At 43.2% G+C, this 17,642-nt stretch overlaps 1 protein-coding gene across 1 annotated transcript; it reads left to right on the forward strand.

The window, feature by feature from the left end:
• Positions 1-1,101: 1,101 nt before the first annotated feature.
• Positions 1,102-9,194, forward strand: LOC112959008 (high affinity choline transporter 1-like). The gene is made up of 8 exons (XM_026052957.1): positions 1,102-1,279; positions 2,336-2,449; positions 3,925-4,080; positions 4,845-4,993; positions 5,496-5,639; positions 6,220-6,373; positions 7,955-8,172; positions 8,673-9,194. Exons 1-8 carry the CDS (start codon positions 1,102-1,104, stop codon positions 9,192-9,194), a joined length of 1,635 nt encoding a protein of 544 aa, XP_025908742.1.
• The last annotated feature ends 8,448 nt before the right edge of the window (positions 9,195-17,642 follow it).

Raw genomic sequence — 17,642 nt, forward strand, 5'->3', positions numbered from 1 at the left:
CATGAACATAGGATTTAAAGCCAGATCTGCTCTGGCAGGGATTTGAGGAAACCCTTCCCATTTGGTTACCTGCACTTGGAGCTGGTGGCCCTCGCGAAGCAGCGAGTGCTGGTGGAGCTGGAGCTGGAGCTCTGGTCCCTGGTGCTGCTGGTCCCTGCTCTGGTCCCTGRTGCTACTGGCTCTGCCCCGCTGTGCTCCACAGATAAATACAGGCACCAGGCCAGCATTGTTAAAGTGTTTTTTGTTTGTTTGTTTGACCATAGACTCAGTTATTTAGAATGACACCAAAGCAGATGAAAAAGATTCACAGGACAACTAAGCAGCCAGCTGTATGGCAACTCTATAACAAATGTCTACAACTTATTCCTCAATGCATATGTGGGTTTTTCCTCAGAGTTTTGTCAATTTAAAGGGAGCTTCTGAAAGTMGTGAAGTCAGTATTCTTTCCGTTTTCCTACATTCTAAGTATATTTTATATATTATGTATTTTAGGTGTCTACCACACAGTCCTGTCTTTTTTCAGAAATCAAGTAATCATGTACTTGCGTTGAATATTAGAACATAGCTCTGTCAGTTGATCACTGGTAAATCTTTCACCATTTCCTGACTTTCTTTTGATTATTATGGTAGATTTAGTTCAGTCAAAYTTAAACAGACAAATTCTTAGCAATATCTTTTGGGTTAACCTTGTAAATAGAACCCTAGAGAAATGGGTACAGATTATTTACATACCATTCCCTACAAGACCAAATATAACATTTACCCTCCTTTAAACCAAGCTGACATTATCCCTCTCATCAGTGTTCATTTACTGTTATCAGTACTTATTCCTGCTCACTTATTCTCTGTTGTCCATGAAATTATTGTGCTAAGAAGGGTAGAAGATGAAGGATGACCAGTAGTCTCTACATCCAGCTCTCAGACTCCTGGGATTACAGCTCTGTTTCAGACTACATAATTTCTCCCACAGTCCAGTAACTTAATAACTAGTGGATTTTTTTTTGTTTTGATTTTTCTATTTTTCTCTAATTGTAAGCTCTGCCAGGGGATATAGTCACAAATCCATTGTTCCTCTCCATGATCTAAACTGAACAACAGAAGATGGCTCTCAACATGCCAGGTGTAATATCTCTGAGTGTGTTTTACACCTTAACTTTAGCTACTGGAGTTTGGGCTTCTTGGAGGAGCAAAAAAGATCWGAAGAACAGAAACCCCACTGAAATGGCCATAGTTGGAGGCAGGAATATAAATGTTTTCATTGGCTTGTTTACTGCTACTGGTAAGTTTTCTTAAAGGAATTATTTATTTCTTCTTAAAATACATACATGACATGTAGTTGGGGGGCTTTGTTTTTCCCTKTCAAAGCAAGTTGTCTTCCTTAATGTCCAGAGGAATTTAAGCTGAGCATGGCTTTAAAGGGATATGGTTTTGAGAATCATTTGGGGATGGATTTTTTTGAACCTCTTTTCACTGTGCAGAACCTGATATTTATGTAGATACTTTTAAATTAAAGTGTGTGGCCTGAAGAATGCGATACTTCTCATGAGGGAGGCGTGTGGTCTTCATCTTAGACCAGTTTCTGTTATCCGCTGTAGCAGAAGTGCCCTGCTTGTGGAATAACCCAGTCCTGGGTGGAACAATTTGCTCCCCACAATTTGATCTGGGCTCTTGGCTGGTGGGAGCAGTAAGGAGAGGTTTCCTCACTGCCGGCTGCTCCTCTCTGTCCTCTTCCTCCCCAGCTGCATGACATCAGCTGGAATTTGCTTCCCTGCTTATTTTTTTGGCAAGGGGTGATATTTGTCTAGCTAATATATTTGGTTAAGCCCATGCTTAAGTTTGCTATTCTGACTGCAATGCCTGCTTGCATTTTTTCTTCCCCAAGGTCTGTTGTCTTAGCCTGGGCAGGGCAGACTTGGGGGGATGATCTATCAGCCCCAGCAGAAAACGAGGGCCATTCTGCCTGCCCTAGCAAGCATCTTCCACTGAGACAAATGAATGGGCATTTTCAAATTGCTTTTAAATGCCTAAGCACTAACGAGCTTTCCCATGTGCACGTAGATATCCATTCTTGAACCTAACCTGAATTTAAGGTTAGGTAGGAGTTAGGATGGGATTCTAATATTCTGATATTCTGATATTCTAATATTGTTACCCCCACTCAAAKGTACCTTTCACTATGAGAGAAGATTTATGAAAGCAAACAGGTGTGTGCTTATATATTTGTATGAGCTAAAGGTTTACAAGGTCTCAATGTTACTTATGTGACTAGTTGAGAATATATTATGGCACGTTATACATGCCATAACTCTTACCTCCACATCTTTTCTGTCCACAGCCACCTGGGTTGGAGGGGCGTATATCAAYGGCACAGCTGAAATAGTCTACTTGCCTTCTAAAGGACTACTGTGGGTCCAGGCACCGGTGGGATTTGCCTTGTCCCTTCTTATCGGTAAATAATTAACATAGTAATCAGGATATTGTAAAACTCTTTTTAAAAAATGTCTGCGTTTATTACAACATGTAATAGCACGTAAAAAAACGTTTTAAAGGTGATTTTTTTTTCAGGCTCTGGTAGATTCAGAATAGGCATTTACAATCCTATCCTSTAAGATGAAACATTTGAAACCAGATCGGATTGAAACAGGTGCAGTTTTGCCTGCCTGGAACAATTTATAGGTCTAAAATCTGACCAGCCTTATCCCAAGATTAATTTGTGACGGATACTGCTAAGTGCCACCTAACAGGCATTTGCTGTTGAGTTGAAATAGAGACCCCATACCTTCCTGTGCCAGCTAGACTTGCAGCATCCTATACTTGTTTCTGACTCCAAGGACTTTTGCCTCGTGCTGAGGTTGAGCTGTCCTCCTTATCTCCTTTCTGTGCAAAGTGGGACTATAAAGACCAAAGTTTCTTCCAATTCACATTAGATTTTGCTGTAATTCTCCAAGGAGACATGAAGATTAAAGTAAGGATACATGTGCAGACCTTGCACAAGATTTTTTTAAACTGCAATAACCTTTATTCTCAAGTCAGAGAAAAGAGTCCAGCTAGCGTGAATATGAATCAGGCTTAGAAATATACTGCCAGCCTTTCCTATGTGAGTAATTCTAACTAATGAAACTGGGGAGTGCAGGTCTGATCCTGCAATCTTTACTCAGGTCAGTAGTGCCCAGACAAGCAGTCCTCTTGGCTTTGGTCTTAGACACAATACACATTCCTTGGTTTTAATGAGGCTACTGTGTGATTGAGGTCTAATATTTAGATGAAGGTGGGTGGGACTCAGCCGAGTGTGCAGATTAAAACAATATAACTCTGGGAAGAGACAACGAAGCCACCAAACTGAAAATATAAAAGGAATGTATGGTGCATCAGGAGGTCAAGGACAAAATATTCAGTTTTTTTCACCAARTACAGGTCTCTAACATATCTCTCTCTGCCTATTGTTTTCTGCCTAGGTAAGCATTTCAGAAAATAGTGTCTTGCAGAACATAGGTTGATAGATCATKGTAAATGAAGGGGAATCTACAAACACATATCTTGTGAGCTACATTTCCACTTCAGTGGAGCTGTACTGGATACAATGTACCTAAATTTCAGTTTAGGCTTAAGCAGATATTTACAAGCACAGTTCAATTACCTAAATCCAGGTATCTTGTCTCATTTGGGATGTCCTAGTGGATCCTGTTTCACCTTGAGTAGCCAATACATCAAGATGTAGGTCTCCCAAAAGTTTTGAGTCATAACTGCCAGCCACAGGCAGATGTCCCTGACAATATAAAACCTCACATTTAGGCAAGGGAATCAAGCTCCTTGTGTCTGGCCAGCTGCATGTGTCTGATATACACCAAAATGCCATAGAATTCTGACATTTTTCTTGAAGATTATACATCCAAAGTTCTATCTAAATATTATCATTTCTGGTAGGTGGTTTCTTCTTTGTAAATCCAATGAGATCCAGGAATTACATGACAGTAATGGACCCGCTCCAAGAAATATACGGGAACATGATGGGAAGTTTGCTTTTCATTCCACCACTGCTAGGAGAAGTGTTCTGGTTTGCAGCTATCCTGGCTTCTCTAGGTAAATATTTACCTTRCTGTTATATTTTTGAAGATTATGTGGTACAATAAGCACAGTATAATACAGATGTAGGAGTTGTATTAGACTAAGGGGTGAAAAGTTCTGTTTTATGCTCCTTTTTTAAGAGAAACACAACAATCTCCAATTTCTGAAAAATATTTTCTTTACATTTAGAACCAAATTGATTGGAATGTCTCAACTTTGGCTATTGTATATACTTATTATCCTAGAAAATTTTGGCAATATTATTTGTTACCTTGATCTTACCACCTGTGGCAGAGCAGATGCAAGGAGATAAAAAGTGACCTGTTTAGGGCCAGGCAGAAAGGTGGTAGCAGGAGCAGGCAAGAGCCTGAGTCTTAGCTCTGCCTGCTCTCTGCTAGACCATGTGCTCCTCMGCCAGAAAGATGTGCAGATACTTGGCAGAGCTGCAGAGGGGATCTGCCCCTGGCTTTGGTGCTCCTACCAAGAGGCTGCATGCACAGGAACAGTTTGTATGGACAGGGGTTATGGAAGCAAAGTGCAGGGCAGGTCCAAGAGAAGGCTTGGGAAGGCAGTGCTGTGGGATTTGGCTGTGCTGAGAGTCCAGGTGAGCGGGTTCTTGCCAGAGCAAGAGAAGGAAACAACATGAGACTCTGGAGTGAACCAAAGCAGCTAAGGAGATATTGATGGAAGGAGAGGAACTGTGAGAAAACAGAAAGAGGGCTACTCCATTGATGTGAATAGTATATTGCTAAGTAGAGGGGTGCTTTGCTTTTCTGCAGGAGCAACAGTCAGGGTCATCTTGGATATTGGAAGCTCTCTGGCTATCATCATCTCAGCCATCACCGTCATAGTCTACACTCTACTGGGAGGCCTCTACTCTGTCGCGTACACGGATCTCATCCAGTTGGTTTTCATTACCYTCGGCCTGGCAAGTCCTCTGTATTTCTTTGTTATCAGTTTCCCGGCTAAGATAAGGGCCAAAATCCTACTCTTCTTTTCAGCATGGGTGAGACCAAAAGTAACTGTGTGACCAAAAGTCAAAAGTGTGTAAAAGTGACCAAAAGTCATTGTATATGACTTATGTAATCTATTAGCCTTGCYGGGTAAAGGCAGCTGCCTAAAAGGTCTGCAGCATCTCTCCAGAATGATCATGCCTGGAAAAGAAAGAGATATGATTACTGAAGGCATCAATTGACCTGATATTGAGACTCAAGCTCTAGATGATGCTATCAATCAGAAATGTGAAGATTTAGAGTAAGTAAGGGGGAGGTAGAAGAAAATTCTTAGTCTGAGATTAATTACGTAATTTACTTAACTATAATTCCATAACTTGTCTTCTATATGCATATATCTTAGTGTCTATATGTGAGAGGTTCCCTCAAGAGCAAGGATCCTAGTGAACTGGCTGACTATTTCCATTTCTATCCTAGTGGGTCTGTATCCCCTTTGCCCTGATGAACTCGGCAACAGAAAGTATTTACTACACTGCAACACAAAAATCCTACCAAGCACCTTGGATTGGGAAAATAGAAAAACAGTATCTTGGAAGATGGCTGGATGACTTCGTCTATCTGGTAGRAAATATTTCTTGAACAGCTGGTTGAGAAAAGGAATGGATGGTCTTCCTGTTTGGGAAGCTTATAGGTTCTTCTGGGCAGGAGCTCGCAATTCTGCACAGTCAGCAAAGSCGAGATGCAGTTCAAACACTTTTTCTCAGCCACTTGGCAGCACTTTGAATGGGTTGGGGATATTCAGGTCTCAGCTTTTGTTTGGATAGAAGAGGTCGGGGCACTATGACCTACAGTCTCCTTAAACCCAGAACCCATGCGAAAGAAGGGTGCTTCTTCAGTAAGACCATCCAGACAACTAGTTCCATTAGCCATTAGCCATTTCCTATCTTTTGAGAAGTTTGTCTTGCACTCAGTAATGAACTTCCAGCTTAAATATGTATAATTCTCTTTATTAAAAAAAAAAAAATGTTTAAAAAACAGTACTGCATGCTTGGTGACATTAGTTCCACTGCACAACTCAACTTTTGGACTACCAGTATAAACAAGAGGTGCCACAGGCTGCTTTCTCTTGCTAGATTAGCAATAAAGAACCCTGGCAGCCAGGAGTCAGGCAGGGAACACTGCTGACATATGAATGTTTCAGGTGCTTGGGAGCATCCCATGGCAAACCTACTTCCAGAGAGTCCTCTCCTCCACCTCGCTGGGACAGGCAAGGCTCATTTCCTATCTCTCCGGACTGGGCTGCTTCCTCATGGCCATCCCCCCTGTGCTCATTGGGGCAGCTGCAGCATCAACAGGTAAAACTAAATGATTTATCCCTGAATAATGAACATGTTTTTGTCATATGATTAAAGAGAGACCCCCAAAAGTCCTGATTTAGTCTTKCAATTACACAGTCCAGACTCTCAGGAGTCAAGTATACCTAAAAGTTTTCAGTGGGAGATTTAGCTACTAAGTTAAAAACCTGAATTAGGCACTTGGAGACCTATGTGGTTCAACACACAGCTACGTAGTGATGTCTAAATAGCTATAAGACCTGCTTAAAGCCATTTCATTATGGTGAAATGGCTTTCATGGACCTTCTGATAATAAAAGATGAAATCTGTCCTCAGCTATGTCTGGTATGGTGCCCATGCTTCAGAAAGATTTTTAAAATACTATAAAATTATTTTCTCCTCATGGTGTTATTCTGGTATTATCTTCTGCATCAGTAATGAAACCATTGATTGTTAACAAAAATCAAGAGAAAATTAAACACTTGAAGGAATCAAAAAGTTATTTAGGGTAGGCAACTCTTTTGTSTCCATGGTATAGTTGCTCCAGAGAGCAAGCTGGTCATGCTCATGTTAGGATTCTGCTCTTCCCCTACGAGTACAGCAGGCATATAATTGTTTTTTAATCAGCATACCCAGCACTCTGTGTGTGCTAGTATCTGTGCAGTCAAAGCATCCAAGCTTTGACTCTCAGCTCCTTCCACGCTGAAGAGGCTCAGATGAAGGGCATTGGTTTGCAAGCAGAGCCCCCTGACAGGGTGGGTGACATGTTCTGCCCCTGGCAAAACTCTGCAGAGATGAGTGAGCMCAGAACTCAGACTGTGCTTTCCCAAGTCAGCCGCCTCTTAAACATACCTTAATGAAAGGTAGTCACCAGAGAAGCTCTCAGACTAAGCAAAGAGGTTCCTAATTAGTTTAACTACCTATAAGAAAATACATCTCCAGAAAGAAGGCAAAATGAACGGTTGGCTGGGATTTAACAGATGGGGGGGCAAACCTGAGTTTAGGTGGGATTTTCACTATTCCTGCTATGGATATGGAAGTAGCTCACATATCCAACAAGAGATTTTGTGGGATAAGTTTTGAAGAATAATTTCTAGTGAGACTGAGACAAAATAATGACTTCTATTAGGAGATGATGTGAAATCTTCACCAGAAAAGTTCTTAAAAATTGTAAGTATGGCAGAAGTCACAYGGCAGCTCTGACCCCACTTTAGAACAGGGTTGGAATAGACAACCTCCGTAAGTACCTTGCAGCCCTGTTTTCTCTGACTTCATGAATTGCCTCATCGTGCATCAAACCTACTATTCGTAAGATCAAAAGAGTCCATTTGCATCTAGGACTGAGTTACTGKGGCCTTCATCATTGCATAAAGAGATGATAATCAACGTAGGTGGTTTCTGCATAGATGTGCGGTCCCCTGTCCTTTCATTCCCTTACTTCAGAACCTGTAGGGATCCAAAAGAATCCAAAAAAATGAATCTAAATCCTAAAATATTGAGTSGGTCTCAGTCCTTCTCTGATCACTGTGAAAAGAAGCCTTCGAAGACAGCAGAAATATTAATGAAAGATTTAGTATGGTCTTTCCTTGTTCTCTTTTGAAGACTGGAACCAGACAAGCTATGGTCTTCCAAGCCCAGCAGAGAGAGGAGAATCAGCCATGATACTGCCGTTYGTTTTACGTTACCTCTGTCCAGCATATGTCTCCGTTGTTGGTTTGGGAGCCATCTCTGCTGCTGCAATGTCTTCTGCAGACTCAGCACTTCTCTCTGCCAGCTCCATGTTTTCTCACAAYATCTACAGAAAAATCCTGAGGAAAAAGGTATTAGGTTACAGCATTTCGAAGCTTTTGTACCAGGACAGAGACATAAAGCCACGAGCCTTAGAACTAYAGAACATTAGGCCAGGACCATATCTGTAGTGGGACAAAATAGATGCAGTTTTTGTAGCTTCAGCAGCTGTTGGAGGTGAGCACGACCTGGATGAAGCCAGAGCTTGGCACAAACTAGCCTGGAGTGGGACCCTGCAGAGCAGTGCTAGTCTCTTTAAGTGTGGCCAGGGGTGGGAGCCCCTCTTTCKTCTCAGGGCTCTGGTTAAACCTCTGCCCTGGATGCCTGCCTGGAGCAGAAGAGGATGCTTTGATGAACCCCAAATGCTGTTGTTTCCCCCCAGAAGCAGTGTCATGGCGGCAGGGGACAATGCTTGAGGCTGTCAGCTGAAATCATCCCAAGTAGCCGGGACTAGTTGTGTGTTCCTCAGCAATACTAACATTATTTAATGAAATTCCCAGCGCCTGTAACTTTGCAATCTCCTATTTTACAGGCTACTGAGAGAGAAGTCTTATGGACCATGAGGGCCTCCATGCTGGTTTTTGGGGCTGGAGCTGCTGGCCTGGCTTTTTACTCCCATTCCGTCTACGACCTCTGGTTCCTCAGTGGAGAGCTGGTGTATGCTCTGCTCTTCCCTCAGCTGTGCTGTGCCCTCTTCATTCCCAACACTAACACCTATGGCTCCGCTACTGGCTTCTTGGTTGGGCTCCTCCTAAGGCTGCTAGCAGGGGAGCCTGCCCTAAAAATCCCCCCTGTTATCCAGTACCCAGCCTGCTCCCTCGTGAATGGGATCTACGTTCAGCTGTTCCCCTTTAAAACGCTCACCATGCTCCTCACCTTGGGGACAATCATTGCTGTTTCATACCTGGCTGCATTTTTGTTTAAGAGAAACCTCCTTCCCCGCAGATGGGATGTTTGCAACATCATCAAGGAAGCCAACACTCTCATTCCCCTGCAGCAGATGGAGAAACAGATGGGTTTGCAAATGATTGCACTAGAAGAGCATCATGATTAAATGTGGGGCCTCATTTGAAAGGACACGGTACGTTCTGCAATTAAGGTCTGGCACAAACAGCACTGCTGTTCCCTTTTCTTTCTCCAGTAATGAATATTATAAAGCCCTTAGAGTAACAAAGACACAGTCCAATTATGCCAGGAGAATGAGTGAGCTCAAAGTCTGCGGTGATTAAAGGTGGGTGGGGATGGAGCTTGGTGTCATTCTAATGATGACCAAGGGGTATCCTGGGTCCCAGCAGGATTTGCTTTGGGGGGTTTCTGCTGTCCCACCAGAAGGCAAGTTCATGTTTCAGCATTTATGACATTGTCAAAGCCCATGCTGCTCCCACCACAAAGGAGACAAGTTAATATTTGGGGGTATTTAATTTAAAAAAAAAAAAAAAGTAGAGCAAACCTGTTTGCATTGCAGTAGGTAGAGCTTTACCATAGACTTTGCGAGGTAGGCCTTGAGATCTGTAAAAAATATGTATAGATTACTGAATGTAACACAATCACAATACAAAAATAATATCATTTWTATACCATTTTTTGTATACTTTAGAGCTTTTCTTGACCTTCCCAAACCTTTTGAACATACTTCTCCCCAGCCACGCAGCCAGTCTGCCAGCATGTGCCTGAGGAGAGAACATCCCCATACACTTCTGCCCTAACAGATTATATGATAGGAATGAGAGGTTGCATCATCCCTTAWTTACAGGATTAAAGAAAAAAATACACAGCCACCATTTACAAAACCAGGATCAGATGGAAAAAAATGAGATACTCAAGAGGTTCTTGAATGCACCTGGTTAGATTGCTCGTGTGAAAGTATCACCCCAGCAGAACTGTGGGATGCTGTGAGACAAATACCTAAGCAGATGCGTGAGACCTCAGAAGACTGCAATGACTGCAAGGTGCTGGAAAGTGATACTAAATCTGCCTGTAAGGACGCTAAATCCTGAGAATGAGATCCCAAAAAATTCCAGCTAAAAGGCCTTCACAGAAAAGGCCAGGTACCTTGACTGCAAAAAAACCCTACTAGGTCAGTGGCAGGGGGAGAAAAGCCACAAAAATGAACTGCAGCAGAAGCTGACTGCAGCAGCTCAGCTCATCCGTGCTCCTCAGACAGACATCATCCCTCAGGTGTGAGGCAGGAGTTGAAGCAAAGATACAGAAAGTGAACATATATACCACAAGTAAGCCTGAAATTGGCTGCTATTTTAAATTTCCTCAGCAGCTGTGCATTGGTTTCTGAGGGTTAGTCACCATCCACCTGCAACGGCCGTCAGGAAACGCGCTCAGGGCTGCCCTTTAGCACCCAATGGTAGGAGCCACCATGCATGGAAGCACCTTGGAGGGAAGATACCCACCTACRTGCCCAAAATACCCCTGAGCAGAGCAGCCCTGGTGGCCGGGTGAGCTGCAGATGACAGAGTGTCCCCAGCACACCCGGTGGGGAGCCACTTGTCACTCCGAACTGCAGCGGGATGAGCTGTCATGGCTCCAAAGAGGACTGGAAGCCCTGAGCCCTAGATACAGCTCTGATAATCCTGCCTCCAGCCGTCCCCTCTCAAATCCATTCCCCAGCATCATCCTCAGCCAGGTGGAGAGTCTGCTTCTCACCAGATTCACAGATTCACAGATTCACAGAATATTTAAGGTTGGAAGGGACCTCTAGAGATCATCTAGTCCAACCTTCCTGCTCAAGCAGGCACACCTAGAGCATGTGGCACAGGGTGGCATCCAGGCGGGTTTTGAAGACCTCCAGAGTAGGAGACTCCACAACCTCCCTGGRCAGCCTGTTCCACTGCTCTGTYACCCTAACAGTAAAGAAGTTGCTCCTCACCTGGAGACGGAACTTCTTGTGYTTCAGCTTGTGGCCATTACCCCTCGTCCTATYGCTGGCCACCAGTGAGAACAGCCTGTCCCCTTCCTCCCTGCATTCTCCCTTCCTGAACTTATACATATTAATCATATCCCCTCTGAGCCGTCTCTTCTCCAGAGAAAAMAGGCCCAGCTCACTCAGCCTCTCTTCATAYGAGAGATGTTCCATTCCCTTAATCATCCTGGTAAAGATAAATACATAATAAATACATCCAGGAAAAGATAAATACATAAATGAATAAATAAATATTAAAAAACAGGTAACCTTCTACTTTGCTTCAATGTTACTAAAATTATTGGACTTACTTCACTCCCAGTTCACAGATTTGCCTTTGTTAAATCAGAAATTGTGTCCAGGGTATCTCTTCAGCTGTTTTGAAGATGAAAAGCATTATCATTATCTACAGGCCCAGGCTGTCACCCGCTGAAGTCTCTGACCTGCCTGTAATCCAAGTGGGAACATGTGAGGTACCACTTAGCTCAGGGAGACACGGGAGACCCCAGCACCATCCTTGCACTAGCTAGGCTCTTTGTATGTGCTGACTGAGCTAAATTTCCCCGTCGGATTTGGGGATGACCTGGTTTGAATACCTGTGCAGCTCCATGTGGGTAGATCTGAGCTTATAGAACTCGCTTGTGCAAGGGCGCAGGCTTGCTCCATGGCACAGACGAGACGGAATTCCACTTTCCTCATGTGAAGGTCAGCACCCAGCCCCCAGACCTTCCTGCCAAGGGCTCCAGAGGGCAAATGACCGCATGTGAACAGGCCTTTACTACATACCACTAGGCCCAGCGTCCTCTGATGTTCTGCTTCGTAGCCCCAAATTTTCATGTTAAAACTTTTCAGCACTTCACATATTTAGCCCAGCAGGCAGCAGATTCATGGCTTCCCATGACAACTTCAAAGTGCCGCTCTCTGGGGTAGAACATTGCTGAGGAGTGTCACCACCACAACCACGTCACCACCTGGCGTCACCGCAGAACACTTCAAATAYGAGGGCTTTAGTGCTGTAAGGGGTATCTGCCATACCCAACAGGGACAGTTTGTCCTTACACATCTTCTATGAATTTCCTACCACTGAAATATTTTCTACCTTGTGTGAAGAGACTAAAATGGCAAAGAAGCAATTACTGCAATTCCAGAGAACAGCTGCTATTTTCCATCCCCACATGACTCTACTTCAGAACATTCCCCAGCAAGCTCAGAAAGAAAACATTTGTCAAGGTCAGGTAAAGTTTTGGAAACAATTAGTTGCAAGTAAAATAAATAAAAGTAGTTCTAGCCTATAGTTAACGACAAAATGCCTAGTTCTTCCAGCCCAGCACACCCAAAGCCCGGTGGATAATGACACAGGTCTCATGAAAACATTTATCTTCCAGTTCTGTAYACATATTTTTTTCCTGGACCCTTTTCTATCAAAAAAATGTGATCAGGCACTCAAGGGCTCTACTGTACCTTTCTACTTGGTGCTTTACCTCCTTTGTCCCMTACATACATCCATGACTGGGACATTTGTTTTTAATTTCTCAGTCTGTACAGATGCTACATATTTCTGGCATTTTTGAGGTTAGAAATACCCTGCTATGCCTAATTAAAAATAAATTAAAAATATAGATAGCTGTAGCTATAGTTATATATCTATGTTTATACATTTATGTCTCTATATAGATACATTTATAAAAATAGATATGTATTCCTATAAYAAATATGAATATATAAATATATAATAMATATGAATATATATGTCAAAATATGCAATCTGGGAAACATTTGGCTTGAGTGAGCTCTCAGCATCTCACTAATTCCTCACCGGGCACATTTGGATGACTAGGATACATAGATAAGAAAAGACAGGAACATGGCACTTCCTGAAGGGAACCCTATATATCCTCCTCTCTGCCCTTATGCTCCATTTTAGGGTTTCCTAAGTGTGTCCTCACTAGATTAACAGCTGGGAGTTGGAGCTCTGCTCCAGTAAGGGAGCAAAGAATAACTCTCATAGATCTGTCAGACATTTCTGAAAGTGCCTGGAAGATGCTTCCCCTAGGTTTTATGTTGTTTGGGACCAGCATGATGCTTTCATGACCTCTACACAAATGCCACACTCCTACTTTTATCCTCACAGAAATCTTCCCTTGCAAAACTCAGCCTTAGCATAAGCTGTTGGAGAATACACTAGCTCAGCTAACAGAGACCTCAGCTCTTGCAATAATTTCTCCTGCCCTAGGCCACCTCTGCTCTTCGTGTCCCTATAACAYAGGAAGAACCCAATCCCCAGGCATGGCCCCACCAACAGGACATCTGTGACTGTGAGCAGGGAGCAGGAGAGGAAGGCAGCACTGCTGAGCTTTGCCTTCACCCCAAGRAGGGCAACACTGCTCAGCATGCAGCCTCCCAGTGAGGGCCAGGACGATGCCGGTGACCSGGGTCTGGGCTGCTTGGAATCATCAAAAGCAGGTGAAAAACATGAGCCAGAGTGAGGTTTCCACTATCACCTGCAGAAATGTGAGCACTCCCAAAGGTGAGCTGTGTCTTAACCTGTTTTCCTTTGTAACAAGCTCCAAGCTAAGGTTTTCTCTAAGTCTGCTCTTAAATGTCTTCTTTCAACATTAAGTAACTTCAAGAACAACCAGTACTCTGTTTCAGTTCTTTGGCCAAATTTTTTATTTTTGATGTTTTGGTGGTTGTCTAGAAGTAATACAGGATGTGTCTTGGCAGAGCCTCTTGGTTTTCTCCTCTAGTTTCCCCACAGCAGCTCTCCTCTCCTGTCCATAGAGGTACTGMTGGACAGGTTAGACCTTGCAGGGATACTCTTTTGACTCATTTTTATGGTTTAGTCTTGGGCAGCTGACTCCAAGAAGGATTTTGAGATTTTTAGAAGCTCCATTTTGTACAGAGAGTACCAGTTTAACACAYGAGATGAGAAGTTCTGTCCCTGTCTGGAGTACAGTCTTCCTCTTACGTTTAATTCATAATCCTTAACCAGTGTATGTTGGTTGTCTTTAGTGAGGCTTTGGACTCTGTATCCCACAATATCCTCACAGGACAGAGAGTTTTGTTGAATACACACAAGGTATTTGTTTTCTTCTAGAGTTCAGCCATTCTCTTTCAACTCAGGAATAACAGACCTTGATATGATTACATGATGTGAGAGAGAATTTACACCATAGAACTAGAAAAAAAAAAAAAAAAAGAAAGAAAAGAAAAAATCCCAATTTTTCCTTACTTTAACAATTCTGGTGAACTCACACAGTGTTCTGTGTACATGCTGTATATTGCATAATGCACCTGTGGGAAGAACTAGAATCATAGTGTGATGAGATATATTGAGGATTGATATAGAACAGAATGGGATAGTTTGAAATGGTATCTAAAAGAGGTGACTTCCCTGCACCTCCCTTAATCATACTAAATTTTCAAGACCAACTACGATAATTAATTGAAAACATTAACTCTTTAATTGGTGATTATCTTCTTAGAGCAGATTAAGAAGGGACCGGTAAGGAATCCTGCCTGTATGAAAGCAGCCATTGCTATAGGGAAGGAAACGGGAGGAAAAAGCAGAAGAGTCACAGGCCGAGCCACAGCAGAAGGCAGTAAGGAGAGAGAAAYACAAAGGGAACATTGGAATGAGGAAACACTGGACTGAGGAAAGCACACAGGAGAGTCACAGACAGAGTGCTAGATGTGAGCTGTGTGGAAAAATGCCCACTCTTCTCTGCCGTGTGGAAAAATGTCCACCTAGGAAATGCTTAAAGTGACAAATAGCCAGACGTTCAGCTACCATTAACACACACCTTTTTCCAAACCCGACACCGGTGAATAGTCTGTGTTGCACAAATTCACCTCTCAGCTTCAATTAATTAGCAATTGCTAATTAAAGGAGAACTGGCTTTTAGGATGAGAAAGCTCATGGATAGTGAAGGAGAACCATTATGCTTTCCAATATACTCAAATATCACGCAGACACAGACCTTTAATTTTTTATGCACGCAGCTGCCATTGTGTCACCAGGGAGCACTATGTCCTGCGCTTTCCTGGGGAGTCCTGGAGACTCTCCTGCCTGCTTGGCAGGAGTTGGTGTCTGTGATGGCCACATTGGTGAGGCCTGTCCACCACCCAGGCATCTGAAAAAAGTGAAATAGAAATAATGGAAAGAGGACTCTTTTACATATTGAAATTGGCTTGGAGGATTCTTTAATTTTTCAGACCCACTATCTGATTAGTAATTCTAAGCATAAAATRCACTTTATGCACAGGAAAATATGCACAAGTTATTCACAAAGGACATATATATATGTAAAAAAACTAGTGCCATCTGATATTCAGAAAGAATTTAATTTGTTCAACATTGATGTCTCAATCCCAGACTCGCCTGCTACCCCTTCTTTTTAATCACTCAGGGAGATAAAGGTCAGTCCTAAATCAGTTATAATAAAATGTGAAATTTCTGGCTGTACTTTCACTATTGGGTCCAACAGCACCATGTGCCAGCCCTTCTGCTAGGAAGGGACAAATCCTGGATCCTAAACATTTTTAATTAGGCAAGTACCATGTTTCAGAAAATCCTAGAGCCCTCACCTGAAGGCTGTGAATAGGACCATAAAAAGCCCATGTGGGGAAGGGTGCTTAGCTTCAACACACACATGAGATACTAGAACTCACTCAGTCCAAATTCCTGCAGGTGAATTGGGTATCARAGCAGTCCACGTGTGCTCTAGGGATGCCACACTAGCCAGCCCTTATCTCCCTTGCGTGACTTGCAKGGCAAACCCATAGTGACAATTCTGATTTGCAAGGCAAGAAAGAGGAATCAAGTTTCTTGGAAATTTGGAAGAAAAGTGATGTGTCTCAGCACTATGGTAGAGGCTGTGCTCTCTGCTCCTCCCGGCTGCAGTCTTCGGGGTGAATGTGTAAGCCAAGGTTTGGAGTTTTCCTTTTTATTTGGACTGCACCACTCTAAACAACCCTCTAGTGGGAGGGTCAGTCAGGGATTTTGACACTTGTTAAAACTAGTGACAAAAAAAATATTCTCTTTCTTCAAACTAGGTTTTGAGAAAGCACTAAGGAGATCAAATAAACTAAGATTTTTTCCTTAAATGCTGCCAGCCTGGCATGGCCTGTGAGTTGTGCCTGATGTGACCGCTGCAGTGCTGGATCTTCCAACCTCGACCCTCTCTGATTCTGTGATTCTGTGATTCTGTGAATCAATCTTCCTACAGCTCTTCACAAAATGTTTTTGGGACACATTCCCCCCAGCTCCCATTTCAGGCACCAAATTGGAGAATTTTGAATTATTTACCCTCTAGCACCACCTAACCCCAGCTCCCAGTAACACAAATCAGCGCTTGGGAGCGCGTCATTCCCTGCCTCCCACTCGCAGCCTTCTAACATCCTCCCATGTGTCTGTCTGCGGACACCAGGCACCATCTTCTGCCACTTGCTTGTCAGAAATCCATCTCCCAAAGTGCCAGGTGTCCTCCAGGCTCCACTAGGGCACCCTGCCGCCCTTGCCGRGTCCCCATGGTCCAGGCACGTCCACTAGTCTTTCTGGGCGGTCTTGTGCTACCAGCGATGTGGTCTCTTTGAAGGTCCACCGATGCTGCAGTACTAGGATCAATCTGGAGAACCTGGAGCACGAGGTCAGGAGAGGGGAGCTGCCCCTCATGGATGTGGGTCTCCAGAGCATCCCGCTCCAACGACACCTGCTCAACCCTTCGGCAAGCTTGGAGGAAGCCCAAAGCAGCCTCAGGGGAAGAGGTTCCTGGCTTCCATGGCTCCATCCGACCAAGCRAGGACACAGAGGTGCTGACAGGACACAGAGGTGCTAACGGGGCACATAGAAGGAAATTCTTTGCACCAAATTTACACTGAATGCACTGGAGAGGTACTAGGTGATTGACATAAAAAGAGCAATTGAGACTATGGTGAAGATACTTAAATGGTCCATTTAAACCAGCTTAATCATGCTTAATTATTGCCTGGCTTAATTATAGGTCTAGCTTAATTGCAATGAAGTTCTTGACCCCAATCTGAGCATATCTCTCCTCCTGCATTGGCACAATTAGAAAGGAGAGGTATGGTCATTCTCCTCAACATCCTGGTATTGGTCATGACAAAACCTTGTGCTACATTGGAAACGAGGAGGGGAAATGGCAAATTACAGGGAGAAGAGGGAAAACAAGGATTCATTTGTGTATTTGCCCCTTTTTGAGACTTATTTCATGCTGCATACTTTGATGAATTCTGCATTTGCAAATCATTATACTCTTAATAATGAATATACAAAGTGCCATGACCAGCACTAGGAGTATCCTGGAAAATGCTTAAATAAGTTCCTAAAAGTGATAATAAGAGCTGCTTCCTTATCTTTCCTTTATATGGTGCAACACTGCAGCCCCTTTCTGGAGACCCACTTTCATAGAGACAATCCCCAGGCAACACATAACAATGTCAGATTTTATTCTTCCAAAGATGCATTCATGTCAGCTGAAGGGTTATATCAGCAACGTACCTTCTGATATCATAGCTAAACTGGAACATAAATAATTTATTTAATTGAAATATTGAAATTTATTTTTT

Source organism: Nothoprocta perdicaria, unplaced genomic scaffold, assembly GCF_003342845.1.
Source record: "Nothoprocta perdicaria isolate Ctin4 unplaced genomic scaffold, notPer1 scaffold_94, whole genome shotgun sequence".
Classification (NCBI taxonomy): Eukaryota; Metazoa; Chordata; class Aves; order Tinamiformes; family Tinamidae; genus Nothoprocta; species Nothoprocta perdicaria.